This window comes from Ceratotherium simum, chromosome 1 (genome assembly GCF_057802395.1).
Source record: "Ceratotherium simum simum isolate JZ-2026a chromosome 1, ASM5780239v1, whole genome shotgun sequence".
Classification (NCBI taxonomy): domain Eukaryota; kingdom Metazoa; phylum Chordata; class Mammalia; order Perissodactyla; family Rhinocerotidae; genus Ceratotherium; species Ceratotherium simum.
The window spans coordinates 18,471,501-18,489,882 of record NC_141900.1 but is presented as its reverse complement, the minus strand read 5'-3'; the positions used below and the strand labels follow the sequence as shown (position 1 = coordinate 18,489,882).

Sequence of the window (18,382 nt, the reverse complement as noted above, 5' to 3'; positions counted from 1 at the left end):
TCGGTACTTTCCTGGGCTTACGCACGAGCCCTAGCACCCAGGAGTTGTCTGAAGGTAACCCTAGCCCCGTCATCACAGTAAAAATCATACCCAGGGGTAGAGAGCTAGCATGCTAATGATACACGCATTGCATGTAGGAGCATGCTACACGACAGCGCAAGTGCAAGCACAAACCCACCTCTACATGCCATGACAAGGCACTCCTCCCCAGCCTTTGCCTAATAAAAAGCCCCACAATCATGCTCCCTAACGAGCCAGTCACTTGCCCCTTTCCTTTCCACACCAGCTCCCTTGTGCACAAGCCAATAAACTTTTACTCTTCTACTCCCATTTGTTGTCTCTCTTGATTTCTATCCTGGGGGACAACAAGTACCCAATGCGCCGGTAACACTAAGGTTGAAACACTGTTCTACAGTGAGGTATGATCATTGGTTGGGTTATGTAAGACCCTAGGCCTTAGTTATGGGATTTTAGTGTGAAAATATTGACTGGGCCTCAGTGAACACTCAAAATCTAAAATTTAAGTATATTATATATGCTTCAATGATGACTATATATAACGAAGACGGATGGCTTTGGCTCATACAAATGATTGAAATCAAAGAGAAAAGGTTAGGTAGAACTCTTATTGTAACCACAGGACCAGGATCAGAATTTGCCACCCTAAAATATGCCTCTGTGCCATAAGAATTATTTTAGGCTGATTATTTTTTAGAAATGGCAGACACAGGGAAAAGCTCTGAAAACCTAGTAGAAGTTACCTATTTGTAAGGGAAATTTACATTTATAAGAGAAATTTGGATTTGTAAGGATGCTTTCCTCTCTGTGCCAGGAAGGAGAGGATGACTAAATCTCTAGAAACTCATATCAATACAGAAGGCAATGACTTAAATCTACATAACAACTTTACCCTTGTTTGCTGTGCTGACCTCATCTTAACAGCAGAACGTTAAAGCTACTTTTCAGCAGCAGTGAGCCAGCCAGACCATGCACAGAAGAGAAAATTCTGATCTGCCAATTGAAACTCATCATGCCAGCGCTTCTGCAAACCAGCCTGCCCTCCCTGATCCCTTAAACCTTACCCCACACCCTGGATCAGGGGGACAGAGTTGAGAGCCTTCCTTCTGTCTCCTTACCAGTCAACTGCGTAATACACTTTTTTCCCTCAAAGACCGGTGTACCACAGTGTCGGCTTCTGTGCACATCAGGCAGACAGAGCCCTTGGCTCGGTAACATTATTCATTAAATTCCTAAATGTCATCTCTAGCCCTTCACCTCTGGTAAAAATAAACATACTGTCTACAAGACTGAGAGAGAGTGTGTGTGTGTGTACATACAGTTTGCCCTTGGGGAGCTCACAATCTAGTGACAACAGACAACAAGTTCTAGCGAGACAAGTAGACAGAGTGCTATGGGATTATGGCAAAGACCTCCAATTTACACTGAGGGGATCTGAAAAACAAAAGGTGTTGCTTGAACTGAATTTCCAAGGAGAAATAGGTGAGAACCAAGTGAAGAAGGGTGGGGCTGGTAGGGCATATGTTAAAGGCATAGGAGCCTGGGAAAGCTGATGCACACTCAATACAGATACAGATGCAGAAGAGAGAGTCAGCAGATGCACTCTGTGCATGCTGCTAAGGAGTTGGGACTTTATGCTGAAGGGATAAAGGAAACCAATGATGGGTTTTAAGCAATGAAAAAAATGTGGTTAAAAGACGTGAATTGGGGAAAAATCACGTAGGATAGTAGACTGGATAAATTAGACTAAAGGCAGAAGGATACAGTAGCAGCACAGATGCAAAATGGTGAGCGCCTGAACCAAATCAGAGGCAGCAGGAACAGAGACAAGAAGACAGACTGGAGACACTCTGAAAGGAGAACAGCAGGACTTGGTCATTTGATTTGAGAAATATGGAGTGGGAAGATTTAAGGGTACACTTAGATTTTTTTCTTTAATGATTTGGTGGTATTATTAACTGAATGTGTAAATGCAGAATAAGCAGGTTGACTTGGGGATGGAGGGAGAAAATGATGAGTTCAGTTTTGGACATGAGTTTGAAGGGTCTATGGGAAATCCAGATGTGCTATCTAGTAGGTACTGAGATCTTTACATTTGTAGTTCCTGACATATTTTGACTAGATTTGGTAGTCTTTGGCTTTCAAGAGGGGAGATGAAGCCAAAAGAGTCAATGAGATCCCAGAGGATGGTTTGCAGAGTAAGACCAAATGCCATTTTAAGGTAGTGAAGAAGAAAAGCCCTTGAAGGATTAAGAGTATTTATTTAGTATACATTATGTGCTGGGTACTGTGTTACATGCTTCACATATAATAATTCCACTTAAAACTCAATTATTCCTTTCTCTAAGAATTTTTAAAATCTCTAACTTATTGCTGGGGAACCTAAAGTAATTTGCAGATGGGGAAACTAAAGTCAAGTTAAGGAGACTGTCCAAAGCCATAAGTGAGCAAGTGAAAGAGCTGGGATTTTCTAGGTGTATTTGACTTCAAGGAGCTTTTGGTTATACTTTGCCATTGGGCAGAGAAGTAGGAAGAGGCTAGAGTATGGTGGAAATAGATAAGAAGATTTCAAGAAGAAAGGGAAGGTTTTCTACTCTGGTATGAAGGAGTGAGTGTCTAACTACAGATCCTCCCACAAATAATCATGGAAAAAAATACTAAAACTAAAACAAACAAAGAATGTACTGGGAGGTTCCTGAGATGAAAAAAAGCTTGTAGTTTTAGAGGGGTATGGAAATCTGAAGCAAGCAACCAGAAGAGAGTCTTCCATTTTTTGTGACTTTACTGTAAGAGTGAATACAGTCACGGTAGTGGCAAGGCTGGGTGGCTAAAACTCTGAGAGAAAAACAAAACAAAACAACACCTGCAGCTTTTCAGGCCAAAGGAGCAAGAAAAGGAGCCCTGGTTCAACCAGGGCTGTGGGAGAGTGAGAAGGGAACCTCAGAAAAGAGAGAGCCACTGAAGAACATCTAATTCTAAATTTAAACTCAGCAACAGTCTTCAGCTGACTCATCAACCACGCACGTGGAGAGCAAACTAAAGGTGGCTTGCAGCTAAGGTGTAAAGAACTGAACTGAGATCTGAGTTACAGCCAACTGCAGGTATGACAGTGTACAATTTGAGCCTAACCAAGCTGTCTTCTAAAGAAAAATCATCAATCCTTTTAGGAGCAACATAAAAAAGTACTGAGTCTATACAACATAACATTCACAATGTCCAGGATATATTAAAAATTACTACATATACAAAAAGCTAGGAAATGTTATCAATTCTCAAGGGAAAAGATAATCAACAGCTGCCAACCCTGAGGTGACCTAAACTCTACAATTATCAGAAAGGAACCACAGTAAGGTAAAGAAAAAAAAACGCTCACAATAATAATATAACAGGAAATCTCAGCAGAGTGACTGAAAATGTGAAAAAGAACGAAATGGAAATATTAAACTAAAAAAATTGTACTACTATCGCTTCTCGGCCTTTTGGCTAAGATCAAGTGTAAAAAATTGTACTACGTGCATGTAGATCTAAATGTACTTCCAAAAATGCAAGGTTTCTATGGTACATGGTACAATATTAACCCTAAGAAGACAACTGTGGAAAGTTAAGGATGTGTATGGTAATCCACAGAGGAAGCATTAAAAAAAAAAAAAAAAATCATGCAAAGAAGTACAGATGAAAATTTAATAAATAAATTAAAATGCAATTCAAAAAAATTTCAAATAATACAAAAAAAGGCAGAAAAGGGAGGAAAGCAAAACAAACAAAAAACAGAGAGGACAAACAAAAAACAAATGATAAAACTATACACATAAATAAAACCTTATTAATAATTATATTATGTTAATGGACTAAATACTCCAATTAAAAGGCAGAGATTATCATACAAGACAAAAAGGCAAGAAGAAAACCGGAAAAATCACAAACATGTGAAGGCTAAACAACATGCCAGTAAACAACCAATGGGTCAATGAGGAAATCAAAAATACCTTGAAATAAATGAAAATAGAAACACAATATTCCAAAATCTATGGGATGCAGCAAAAGCAGTTCTAAGAGGGAAGTTCATAACAATACAGGCCTACTTCAAGAAACAAGAAAAATCCCAAAAAACAATCCAGCCTTACACCTAAAGGAACTAGAAAGAGAAGGACAAACAAAGCCCCACATTAGTAGAAGGAAGGAAATAATAAAGATCAGAGCAGGAATAAACAAAATAGAGACTGAAAAAACAATAGAAAATATTAATGAAACTAGGAGCTGGTTCTTTGAAAAGATAAACAAAATTGATAAACCTGTAGTCAGACTCATCAAGAAAAAAAGAGGGCCCGAATACATAAAATCAGAAATGAAAGAGGAGATGTTACAAGTGACAGAAATACAAAGGATCAGAAGAAATTACTACAAATGATTACATGCCAACAAATTGGACAACCTAGAAGAAATAAAGCCCTAGAAACATACAAGCTTCTAAGATTGAATCAGGAAAAAAATAGAAAATCTGAAGAGACCAATTACTAGTAATGAAATTGAATAAGTAATTTAAAAAACTCCCAATAAACAAAAGTCCAGGACCAGATTGCTGCGCAGGTGAATTCTACCAAACATTTAAAGAAGGGTTAATATCTACCCTTCTCAAACTATTCTAAAAAATTGAAGAGGAAGCAATGCCTCCAAACTCATTCTACGAAGCCAGCATTATCCTCACACCAAAACCAGACAAAGACACTACAAAACAAACAAACAAACAAACAAAAAAACCAGGCCAATATCCCTGATGAACATAGATGCAAAAATCCTCAACAAAATATAAACAAACTGAATTCAACAATATGTTAAAAGGATCAGACACCAGGATCAAGTGGGATTTGTCCCAGGGATGCTAAGATGGTTCAATACCTGCAAATCAATCAACGTGATACACTATATTAACAAAATGAAGGATAAAAATCATATGATCATCTCAATAGATGCAGAAAAAGCATTTGACAAAATTCCACATCCATTTATGATAAAAACCCTCAACAAAGTGGGTATAAAGGGAACATATCTCAACATAATAAAGGACATCTATGACAACCCCACAGCTGACATCATACTCAATGGTGGGAAGCTGAAAGCATTTCCTCTAAGATCAGGAACAAGACAAGGATGCCCATTCTCGCCATTTTTATTCAACATAGTGTTAGAAGTCATAGCCACAGTAGACAAGAAATAGAAAGCATCCAAATTGGAAAAGAAAAAGTAAAACTGTCATTATTTGCAGATGACACAATAATATATATAGAAAACCCTCAAGACTCCACAAAAAAAACTATTAGAAATAATAAATGAATTCAGTAAAGTTGCAGGATACAAAATTAATATACAGAAATCTGTTCTGTTTCTATATACCAATAATAAACAATCAGAAAGAGAAATTAAGAGGCCGACCCTGTGGCGTAGTGGGTTAAGTTTGGTATGCTCCACTTCGACGGCCTGGGTTCGCAGGTTTGGATCCTGGGCATGGTGGCAACCCACATACAAAATAGAGGAAGACTGGCACAGATGTTAGCTCAGGGCGACTCTTCCTCAGCATTAATCCTCAACAAAATATTGGCAAACCGAATACAACAATACATTAAAAAGATCATACACCATGATCAAGTGGGATTTATACCAGGGACGCAGGGATGGTTCAACATCCGCAAATCAATCAACGTGATACATCACATCAACAAAACAAAGAATAAAAACCACATGATCATCTCAATAGACGCAGCGAAGGCATTTGACAAGATACAACATCCATTTATGATAAAAACTCTCAATAAAATGGGAATAGAAGGAAAGTACCTCAACATAATAAAGGCCATATATGACAAACCCACAGCCAACATCATACTCAACGGGGAAAGACTGAAAGCCATTCCTCTGAGAACAGGAATGAGGCAGGGCTGCCCACTCTCACCACTCCTGTTCAACATAGTACTGGAGGTTTTGGCCAGAGCAATTAGGCAAGAAAAAGGAATAAAAGGAATCCAAATAGGTAACGAAGAAGTGAAACTCTCACTATTTGCAGATGACATGATTGTATATATAGAAAACCTTAAAGAATCTGTTGAAAAACTATTAGAAACAATCAACAACTACAGCAAAGTTGCAGGGTACAAAATCAATCTACAAAAATCAGTTGCATTTCTATATGCTAATAATGAACTAACAGAAAGAGAGCTCAAAAAGATAATACCATTTACAATTGCATCAAAAAGAATAAAATACCTAGGAATAAATCTTACCAAGGAGGTGAAGGACCTATACAATGAGAACTACAAGACATTATTGAAAGAAATCCATGATGACATAAAGAAATGGAAAGATATCCCATGCACGTGGATTGGAAGAATAAACATAGTTAAAATGTCTATATTACCTATAGCAATCTACAGATTCAATGCAATCCCAATCAGAATCCCAATGACATTCTTCACAGAAATAGAAAAAAGAATACTAAAATTTATATGGGGCAACAAAAGACCCTGAATAGCTAAAGAAATCCAAAAAAAAAAGAACAAAGCAGGAGGCATCACAATCCCTGACTTCAAAACATACTACAAAGCAATAGTAATCAAAACAGCATGGTACTGGTACAAAAACAGACACACAGATCAATGGAACAGAATTGAAAGCCCAGAAATAAAACCACACATATACAGACAGCTAATTTTTGACAAAGGTGCTAAGAACATGCAATGGAGAAAGGAAAGTCTCTTCAATAAATGGTGTTGGGAAAACTGGACAGCCACATGCAAAAGAATGAAAGTGGACCATGTGCTATCGCCATTCACAAAAATTAACTCAAAATGGATCAAAGACCTGAAGGTGAGACCTGAAACTATAAAACTCATAGAAGAAAATATAGGCAACACACTATTTGACATTGGTTTTAAAGGAATCTTTTCAGATGACATGCCTACCCAGACTAGGGAAACTAAAGAAAAAATAAACAAGTGGGACTTTATCAGATTACAGAGCTTTTATAAGACAAATGAAACCAGAATCAAGATGAACAGACAACCAACCAGCTGGGAGAGAATATTTGCAAAACATACATCTGACAAGGGGTTGATCTCCATAATATATAAAGAACTCACACAACTGAACAACAAAAAAACAAACAACCCGATCAAAAAATGGGCAGAGGAAACGAACAGACACTTCTCCAAGGAAGATATACAGATGGCCAACAGGCACATGAAAAGATGTTCAACATCACTAATCATCAGGGAAATGCAAATCAAAACAACACTAAGATACCACCTCACGCCCGTTAGAATGGCTATAATCACCAAGACAAAAAACAACAAATGTTGGAGAGGATGTGGAGAAACAGGAACCCTCATACACAGCTGGTGGGAATGCAAATTGGTGCAGCCTCTATGGAAAACAGTATGGAGATTCCTCAAAGAATTAAAAATAGAGATGGCCTATGATCCAGCCATCCCACTACTGGGAATCTATCCAACGCACCTGAAATCAATAATCCAAAGAGGCTTATGCACCCCTATGTTCATTGCAGCATTATTCACCATAGCCAAGAAGTGGAAGCAACCTAAGTGTCCCTCGACTGACGACTGGATTAAGAAAATGTGGTATATATATACAATGGAATACTACTCAGCCATAAAAAAAGACAAAATTGTCCCATTTGCAACAACATGGATGGGCCTGGAGCGTATTATGTTAAGTGAAATAAGCCAGAAAGAGAAAGACAAACACTGTATGATCTCACTCATATGGACATGAGAACACATGGACAGAGAAAACTGGACTGTGGTTACCAGGGGCAGTCGGGGTGGGGGGAGGGGGGTGGGGGGTCGGCACAAGGGGTGAAGGGAGTCATATATATGGTGATGGACAAACAAAAATGTACAACCCAAAATTTCACAATGTTAGAAACCATTAAAACATCAATAAAAAAAAAAGAGAGAAATTAAGAAACAATTCCATTTACAATTGCATCGAAAAGAATAAAATACCTAGGAATAAATTAAACCAAGGAAGTGAAAGACCTATACTCTGAAAACTATAAGACATTGAGGAAAGAAATTGAAGACGACACAAATAAACAGAAAGATACACCGTGCTCATGGACTGGAAAATTAATATTGTTAGTGTCCACACTATCCAAAGTAACCTACAGATTCAGTGAAATCACTATCAAATACCAATGGCATTCTTCACAGAAATAGGACAAATAATCCTAAAATTTGTATGGAAATACAAAAGACCCCGAATAGCCAAAGCAACCTTGAGAAAGAAGAACAAAGCTGGAGGAATCACACTCCCTGATTTCAAACTATACTACAAAGCTATAGTAATCAAAACAGTATTGTACTGGCACAAAAAAAGACACATAGATCAGTGGAACAAAACAGAGAGGCCAGAAATAAACTCATATTTATATGATCAATTAATCTATGACAAAGGAGTCAAGAATATATAATAGGGAAAAGACAGTCTCTTTAATAAATGGTGTTAGGAAAACTGGACAGCTACATGCAAAAGAATGAAACTGGACCACTATCTTATACCATATACAAAAATAAATTCAAAATGGATTAAAGACTTAAATGTTTAAGATCTGAAACCATAAAACTCGTAGGAGAAAATATAGGCAGTAAACTCTTTGAAATAGGTCTTAGAAATATTTTTTCAGATCTCTCTGCTCAGGCAAAGGCAACAAAAGCAAAAATAAACAAATGGGACTACACCAAACTAAAAAGCTTTTGCACACTGAAACTAAACTAAAAGGCAACCTACTGAATGGAAGAAAATATTTGCAAATGATATATCTGAAAAGGGGTTAATATCTAAAATAGATAAAGAACTCATACAACTCAACAACAACAAAAATAAACAACCTGATTAAAAAATGGGCATGGGGGCCAGCCTGGTGGCGCAAGCGGTTAAGTGCGCACGTTCCGCTGCGGTGGCCCGGGGTTCGCCAGTTCGGATCCCGGGTGCGCACCGACTCACCGCTTGTCAGACCATGCTGTGGCGGCGTTCCATATAAAGTAGAGGAAGATGGGCATGGATGTTAGCCCAGGGCCAGTCTTCCTCAGCAAAAAAGAGGAGGATTGGCATTGGATGTTAGCTCAGGGCTGATCCTCCTCACAAAAAAAAAAAAAAAAAAATGGGCAGGGGGCGCTGGCCAAGTGGCGCAAGCAGTTAAGTGAGCGTGCTCCGCTGCGGCGGCCCGGGGTTCGCCGGTTCAGATCCTGGGCACGCACCGACGTACAGCTTGTCAGGCCATGCTGTGGCGGCATCCCATATAAAGTGGAGGAAGATTTTGGGCACGGATGTTAGCCCAGGGCCAGTCTTCCTCAGCAAAAAAGAGGAGGATTGGCAGATGTTAGCTCAGGGCTGATCTTCCTCACAAAAAAAAAAAAAAAAAGGGCAGGGGAGAGGCTGGCCCCATGGCCTAGTGGTTAAGTTCGGCGTGCTCTGCTTTGGCAGCCCGGGTTCAGTTCTCAGGCGTGGACCTATACCACTTATCAGTGGCCACGCTGTGACAGCAACCCACATACAAAATAGAGGAAGACTGGCATAGATGGTAGCTCAGGGCGAATCTTCCTCAGCAAAAAAAAATTAAAAAAAGAAAAAAAAAATGGGCAGGGGACCTGAAGAGATATTTTTCCAAAGAAGACATACAAATGGCCAACAGAGACGTGAAAAGATGCTCAACATCATTAATCATCAGGGAAATGCAAATCAAAACCACAGTGAGATATTATCCCACATCTGGTAGAATGGCTATTATCAAAAAGACAAGAAATAACAAGTGTTGGCAAGGATGTGGAGAAAAAGGAACCCTTGTACACTGTTGGTGGGAATGTAAATTGGGGTAGCCACTACGGAAAACAGTATGGAGCTTCCTCAAAAAAACTAAAAACAGAACTACCATATGATCCAGCAATTCTACTTCTGGGTATTTATCCAAAGAAGAAAACACTAATTTGAAAGGATATATGCACCCCTATGTTCACTGCAGCATTATTTAGAATAGTCAAGACATGGAAGCAACCTAAATGTCCACAGATGGATGAATGGATAAAGGAGATGTGGTATATACATATAATGGAATATTACTCGGCCCTAAAATAGAATGAAATCTTGCCATATGCGACGTGAATGGACCTTGAGGGTATTATGCTAAGTGAAATAAGCCAGAGAAAGACAAATACTGTATGATTTCACTTATATGTGGAATCTAAAAACAAAACAAACAAAACAAAACAGAAAGAAACTCATAGATACAACGAACTAACTGATGGTCACCAGAGGAGAGGGGGATGGGGGTTGGGTGAAATAGGTGAAGTGAATTAAGGGGTACAAACTTCCAGTTATAAAATAAATAAGTCATGGGGATGTAATGTACAGCATAGGGAATTTAGTCAATAATATTGTAATAACTTTGTATAGTGACAGATGGTTACTAGACTTGTTGTGGTGATCATTTTGTAATGTATAGAAATGTTGAATCACTATGTCGTATACTCGAAACTAATATAATATTGTATGTCAACTAAAATTTAAAAAAAAAGAAATTACTGTATTTTATTAACAGAATAAAGGAGTAAAACCATATAATCATTTCAATAGATGCAGAAGAAGCTATTTGATGAAACAACACCATTTATAATAACATAGTTTCAGTACCAAGGAATAGAAGGAAACTTATTTAATCTAATAAAGGCTATCTAACAAAAACCTATAGCTCATATTATACTTAAAATAGTAAAATACTGAGTGCTGTCCCCCAGATCAGGAACAAGTCAACAAGGTACACTCACCAGTTCTATTCAACACTAGACGAGAGGTCCTAACCAGTGGAACAAGGCATGAAAATATGGGCATAAAGATGTGAAAGGAAGAAATAAAATTGTCTCTATTTGCATTTGATAGGATGGTTTACATAGAAAACTTTATAGCTGGGTGAGGTTTCCCACTTACGGAAAATAAGAAACAGGAAGAGAAGAGAGCATCTTGGGGAACAGGATGCCCCAGATGGCTACTAGACTTGTCGTGGTGCCTACGTTTAAAGGACGGGTAGAGGATTAACAACTACCAGAGGAAACAGAGAGAGGAGGCGAGATTATATTTCATAAGCTCTTTACAAAGCAGGAAAGTATATTGTACAATTTTAAAAGATTTACCTAAAATAACTAAGATTACAAAAATACTGAAGCCTCAGCAATCTGGAATATTCCCTTATATAGAACATCAAACCCACACAATATGAAAGAAATGAATAATTATCATATATAAACTTAGCAATACAATCACTACCTACACAAGAAAATCTCAGTAATAAATGGATGAGAACTACTGGGCCAAGGTGTTTAAATGCTACATAGCCAAAGTAGTTATAATGAAATGACTCTAAATGTATACTAATTAATATTAACCATGCCATCCATGACATACTAGATAATGCTTATAATATGAGATGATGAACCTCAAGCCTAAAATAATATTTAATTTTGGATAAAAATCTCAAAAAAGTAGAGAAGACTATTATGTGTCTTTATCTATAATTTTTAGTAAGTAAAAACACATGTTTAATATCTTCTCTATCAAATAATAACAGCTCATAAATTTTTGGTTCTTGGACTGCAGTCATTTATGCATCATAACATTCTATCCTTAATTCAAAGTGATGTAATAAGTTTCGTAAAATTTTACGAAATTCAAGGTTCTCTTTTTTTCTTTAAGTCAGAGGGTTTTGTTTTTTTTAATTTAATATGTCATAATAGTTTTTATAAGATTTAACTAAAAAGCAAGGTCAAAACTGTTTCATTGAGTTCTGTTAACATAAACAATTCAGTCTCTAAGTGGCAAGGCCACTGCAGGAGGGCCTTGAACTAGACTTCTCTTATCCAGTTCTCAAAAGCAAAACTAGCGAAGCCTCAGCAAACTGCAGCACCCAGCTACACGAGACACGTGCTCGTGAGCAAACCTCAGAGAGAAGGCTGCAGCCCACAATCAGGGCAATTTTCCCTGCAATGGCCTCAACGCCCAGCCCAAACTGACTAATATCAGGACTAACCTTTGTTGTATGTTATAAACACAGATTCAGAGAGTCCACCCTATACTGAATTATAGTCTCTAAGGAATTTCTATTTTTAACTTGTCCAGATTTTTTTTTTTTTTTTAAAGATTTTATTTATTTATTTTTTCCCCCCAAAGCCCCAGTAGATAGTTGTATGTCATAGCTGCACATCCTTCAAGTTGCTGTATGTGGGACTCGGCCTCAGGATGGACGGAGAAGTGGTGCCTCGGTGCGCGCCCGGGATCCGAACCCGGGCCACCAGCATCGGAGCGCGCGCCCTTAACCACCAAGCCACGGGGCCGGCCCAAATTTGTCCAGATTTTTATCATGAGGCAAAGTATAGGCACTCTGTCTGAAACCTATAGAATGGATTTTCTCAAACTATGAGTTGTGATCAATAGGGGTCAAAAAAATCTGGGGCCAGCCCGGTGGTGCAAGCGGTTAGGTGTGTGTGTTCCACTGCAGCGGCCCGGGGTTCGCTGGTTCGGATCCCGGGTGTGCACCGACACATCGCTTGGCAAGCCATGCTGTGGCGGCGTCCCATATAAAGTGGAGGAGGATGGGCACGGATGTTAGCCCAGGGCCAGTCTTCCTCAGCAAAAAATGAGGAGGATTGGCAGACATTAGCACAGGGCTGGTCTTCCTCACACACACAAAAATCAGTTTAATGGATCACTATGAGATGGTTTTAAAAAGTAATAGATGAGTATAGAAAATATCAGAGTGCATTAAAAAAATAAGGAAAAGTATTGTTTTGTGAAATCTTTGTCTCAATTATAGAAATCTGTATAGATGTATACTCTATATATATACAATTATATATATGTGCATATATTTATAAACGTTTTTGTGTATGGGGTCACAAAGCAAAATATATTTCTTATCTTGGGTAGTGATCAAAAAATCTTTGCAGCTACAGCTGGAAGAGAAGGAAAAAATGTGGAACTACAGAAAAGAAGACAATATATATCACCCACCTGGAAGCAAGAATGTTAAGACTTTTGGTTTGCCATATTGGCTCGATTTTGTGGTATTTTTATGATCATCAACAAATTGGACAACTCTTACTAAAAACAATTATTGTATTACGGCAGCTTTAATAATATTTCATCATAATGAGATGAGCACATTGGGGAAAAAAAGGGATACAGAGAAAACATCCTAGTGCACTTCAACTATGCTGGAGGAAAACAGACTGTCTCCTCCTACCCTCTTATACGAATTTAGTGTTCTTGAGTTTGGGGCCTGTTAAACCCTATCCATGTCACTTATGGACAGCATTTGACCTCAGAAGTTCCCTTCTCCTTTAGGGTTTGTGACATTATTCTCTTCCAATTTTCTTTCTCACTCTCTGATTGTTCTTTCTTTGTCTCCTCTTTATTCTTTGAATAGAAGTGTTTCTCCTTGGAGTTTACTGGTTGATCATCTCTCTCTTTCTAACTCTACCCAAGTGGTCTAAATCCAATCTAACAGTTGACATTTATTATTTTTGTGTAGGCTTATTGTACCATTTTATAGATGCAAAAACTAAGGCAAGAAAAATTTATTAACTTGTCTGAGGTCACACAGCTAGTTAAATAGCTGAGATGGGATTCATATACAAGTAGTTTGGCTCCAGTCTTTCTATATGGCCTTAGTTACTTATTTAATAAGTACTAAATAAATATTTAGTAAATGAATGAATGAAGATGGTGGCAACGTATGGTATACAGGACTCTTTTGAGTCAGTGAGTCTGGGTTTACCAGCTATATGACTTTGAGCAAGTTATTATTTCTAAGTTGTATAAAATGGAGTTAATGAGACATAACTTGAACAGTGCTGTAATATTTCAATACACAGTCATATGCCACATAATGACATTTTGGTCAACTACAGGCCACATACACGATAGTGGTCCCTTATAGCCTAGATATGTAGTAGGCTATACCATCTAGGTTTGTGTAAATATACTCCATGACGTTCACACAACGAAATTGTCAAACAACACATTTTTCAGAACGTATACCCGTTGTTAAGCAACGCATGACTGTATTACATGTGACTGGCAATTAGCAGATGCTAAATAAAGGGTATCTATTACTATTATAAGAATAAATGACTTCCTTATTTTTCAAAAGAGTTACCTACTGTCAACTACATATGGCTTTGAATCTCATACCACATTATTTTTTATTAAACTTCCTGAATATTAGAAAGGGGGTATATTTATGTTAGTATATTAAAAAATGGGAATTTTCCCTGGTTTCACAGCTTACAGATACATATTACAGTAGAGTTTCTCAACCTAGGCATTCTTGATATTTTGGGCCCAATAATGCTTTGTTGTGGGAAGCTGACCTATGCATTGCAGGATGTTTGTTTAAAAGTATTCTTGGGGGCTGGCCCAGTGGTTGGGTGCGCATGCCCTGTTTCAGTGGCCTGCAGATGGTGGGTTTGGATCCCAGGCGCGGACCTGTGCACCACTTATCAAGCCATGCTGTGGCAGGCGTCCCACATATAAAGTAGAGGAAGATGGGCACGGATGCTAGCCCAGGGCCAATCTTCCTCAGCAAAAGAGGAGGACTGGCAATAGATGTTAGCTCAGGGCTAATCTTCCTCACCAAAAAAAAAAGAAAAAAAGCATTCCTGGCACTAGATGCCAATAACACCCCACCCCCAGTCAGGATAATCAAAAATGTCTTTACATGTTGTTAAATATCCTCTATGGGACAAAATCACTCTGGTGGAGAACCACTGCTTTACTGGGATAATACTGGGCCGTAGTGCCCTAAGATATAATGAATACTTGTAAGACTCTTGCTTCTTTTGCTTATGATACAATTATCATAAGTAGAACACAATCTATAGACACCAACAGGGTCTATTTTTAAATTCTAGAAAATATAAACACACATGTATCCTCTCTCTTTAGGATAATCATCAAAATGCTACTTTTGGGGCTGGCCCGGTGGCATAGCAGTTAAGTTCGCACGTTTCGCTTCGGCGGCCCGGGGTTCGCTGGTTCGGATCCTGGGCGTGGACCACTGCTCGTCAAGCCATGCTGAGGTGGTGTCCCACAGAGAAGAGCTACAACTCTACACCTATGATACACAACTATGTACTGGGGCTTTGGGGAGAAAAAAGAAGAAGGGGAAGATTGGCAACAGATGTTAGCTCAGGGCCAATCTTCCTAAAAAAAATAAAAAATAAACTGAGCTAAAAACAATTGCTACTTTTGGTACATGTATAGGATTTTGAATTATTTTTAAATTGTGACTTCTCCTATTCATTCAAACAATTCTAAAACCCACTTTGATCTAAAGAGTCAAAGAGTAAATTAAATTCTTTTACCTTTAGGGCTGAAGTTACAGTTTGCTCAGCTGCTGGAGGGAATGCACTCTGACTGGAAACCACCTAGAACAAGGTTTTGATACAGTTATAGTTTTGCTTAAGTCATTTATTTTTATAAATACTAATTTTGACCATAACATGATAAAGCTGTTTTCACAAGTCACATATAAAAGTTATTATTACTTTAGAGTAATATCTCAGACATGTCTTAAAAACTCATTAGTATTTATTAGTGAAGATAGATTGAAAAATACTTTCCTATATAAAGCAAATATATACTTCAAATAATGGAAACATTAAGAATTCTCAGAGCTAGCTTTTCTTTATTCAGTTTGGATAGGTTTTAGTTATAAAGTTTTAACTTGAAAAGGTCAGCCTAAAGCCATATTTACTTATTTCTCTAAGAAAATTCACTTTCTCTAGGCTGACTGTAACTTTCAATGTCTTTAAAATACAAATGTCAAACATTTCTCTTTTTACAGATCAATACAAACATGAAAATTCTGAAAGTATCAATAAAGACATTTAAATAGGCTAAATATATATAATATTTCATTGCTTGTGGTGCTTTAGAGTAATAATTAAAGGAAATGGAAAATACATCGTTTATTATTTTTATTTACTTTTGTTTGTTATTTACTTCTCTGAGATTTACCTGTTAACGCATTAAAATACATTTTGTTTAGTCTGTGAAATACACATTTTTGGAAACCTCTAACTGATAAAAAGGACTTATTAAAAATTTTAAGTAAATGAATAATAGTCACCTATAGTTATTCTGAAATACAATCTAGCATATTAAAGCTCATGTTTTCAAGAACATATCTAACCCTTTAGCTTCCTTCAGATCTTCTAAATATTTAGAAAATGATTTACAGAGAGTAAACACAAGCTACTCAAAAGTTAAAGACGGGGTTGAAAGTATTGCTTTCCTAGTAACTATGAATAGTTCATCTTAGACATAATATATGAAGGCAAACAAGTTAAAGCTCAGTCATTTATTAAAAATGCATTAGTAGAATAAAGCAAAAAGAATATATATTTTCTACTTGCACACAGTCATCAGTAATTGTATCATAAAAATTCACTGTTTTTAATGCAGCACCTCTCCCTCTTTTTTTGTGCTAAAGCAAAAAGGACGGAATCTTTCTGACATGTTGGATGGGGTAAGAGTTCTTATTCTGTCATTAGCTTTGCTACAATTTACAACTACCCACAGATATCAAATTATGCTTTTTAATAGGTATGAAACACATATGACTTACCCTTAAATCATTTGTTCAATAAATTTGATTATACCAACCAAACTTGAGGATCTACAGTTCATATGTTTTAAACCAAATGTACAGACAAAACATCACACAAATAATAACAGCCACAGTCAAAAACTGTTTAAAAAGAGTTTAATTCCTCGGCTTATTTTAGTCATCGTATTTTCACTGTATACTTTTGCAAAAAATTAAATAATAATTCGTAAGTTGTCTTAATTTGAAGCAAAAAGAAACAAGAACTTGAAATTAAGTCAAAAGAACTGAATTACAATAATGATAAAGGTTACCTTTGTTACCGACTGGTGCAACTTATATAGTGAATTCACTACTGCCACATTTCTTCTCTGCCCTTCGGTAAGAGGCCCAATCACCTGACTTGCATCTCCTTGTGTGGAGAGCTGTAAGAATTCAACACAAAAAGAAATTACCAGAATGACAGTTCATTTTAACTAGGGGAAGTTAATGGTCCCCTGACAAAGAGAAGGTTAATTGGAAATACTCAGGTCAAACTTTGGACTTCAGGCACAGCCAGGAACCTCTGCAGAGAGAACACCATGGAAGTGGAAGCCCAAGTAGTCTTGCACAGGTAGAATATCCTGCACCAATACTTCATAGCTGATGGACCACCAAAGCAGGTGTGACCCAAAAGCCCAGTGCATGCTGTTATTTTGAAACATTGACATAGTACTCCTAGGGAATACCTTCTGGCAACTGCCAATAATCTTTTTTCTATTCACAAACTCAGAATAAGCCATCAAAAAAAAAAGAAAGAAGGAAGGGAGGGAGGGAAGAAGGGGAGAAGGGAGGGAGGAAGGAAGGAATAAAAATAAACCTATATCCTATGTACACTTGATAGCCATTATAATAGTCCAATGAAATAAGTGGTGAAAAGAGGGTATTACTCTTATTTTTTATAGATAAAAAAAAATTTTTAAAGGACATTGTCTAAGATTACAATGCTTTTAAGAAAAGCACGAGTCTTAGGAAAAAGGATATGGAATGCTTTACTGAGTTAGTCCAAAACTATCATAGTTCGATTTAAGGAAAAAAATCCACATATAAACCATTCTCATATTGATCAGATTTTAATCCAGTCCTCTATAACAATTATTATTTAAAGGGAAATTAAACTTAATCAGGACAAAGAAAATACGATCCAAGTAACTCTACGAATGTGGATGTAGATCTGAAACATATGAAAAATTGGCCCATTAGGAAAGTTGAAACTAAGGGCATCTTCTCTTTGTTACAGTGAGCCAAATAAAATATGAGAGAAAGAAATACTATTTTTCTTTCTACTTTCCTTTGATACACACACACACACACATACACACATTTTCAAAATTAAACTCAAGTCCCACTTTATCAATTCCTACTTGTGGTAATAAAATGCAATTTAAAAATAGTAAAAATTGCCATTAAAATAAACGGAATAATCCTTTGTTAAAATTACAACCCACGATGATGGCTATTAAGTCAACACAAGGCTTTTTATTAGGTTAAATAACTCCAATTTATTTTGCCTTTCCTCATGGACATAGACAGTCACCAACTTGCAATCAAACTGTGTTCTAAAATGGTCATTTGTAAGTTGGTGGTCTGACAACAGCCTATTTTCCCAATAGAAACTATGTTAAAAATTAATAGTTAAACTCTCAGGAGAGCCCACTA

General features: G+C 37.2%; 1 protein-coding gene across 2 annotated transcripts in view; it reads right to left on the bottom strand.

The window, feature by feature from the left end:
- Positions 1–18,382, bottom strand: part of COG5 (component of oligomeric golgi complex 5) — a 373,883-nt gene that overhangs the window by 37,093 nt on the left and 318,408 nt on the right. For both annotated transcript variants that reach the window (XM_014794462.2, XM_087438009.1), the window contains exons 15-16: positions 16,999–17,109; positions 15,441–15,503 (exon numbers count right to left, since the gene is read on the bottom strand). In XM_014794462.2, coding sequence (XP_014649948.1) covers positions 15,441–15,503; positions 16,999–17,109 — 174 coding nt within the window. The remainder of the gene's footprint in view (positions 1–15,440; positions 15,504–16,998; positions 17,110–18,382) is intronic.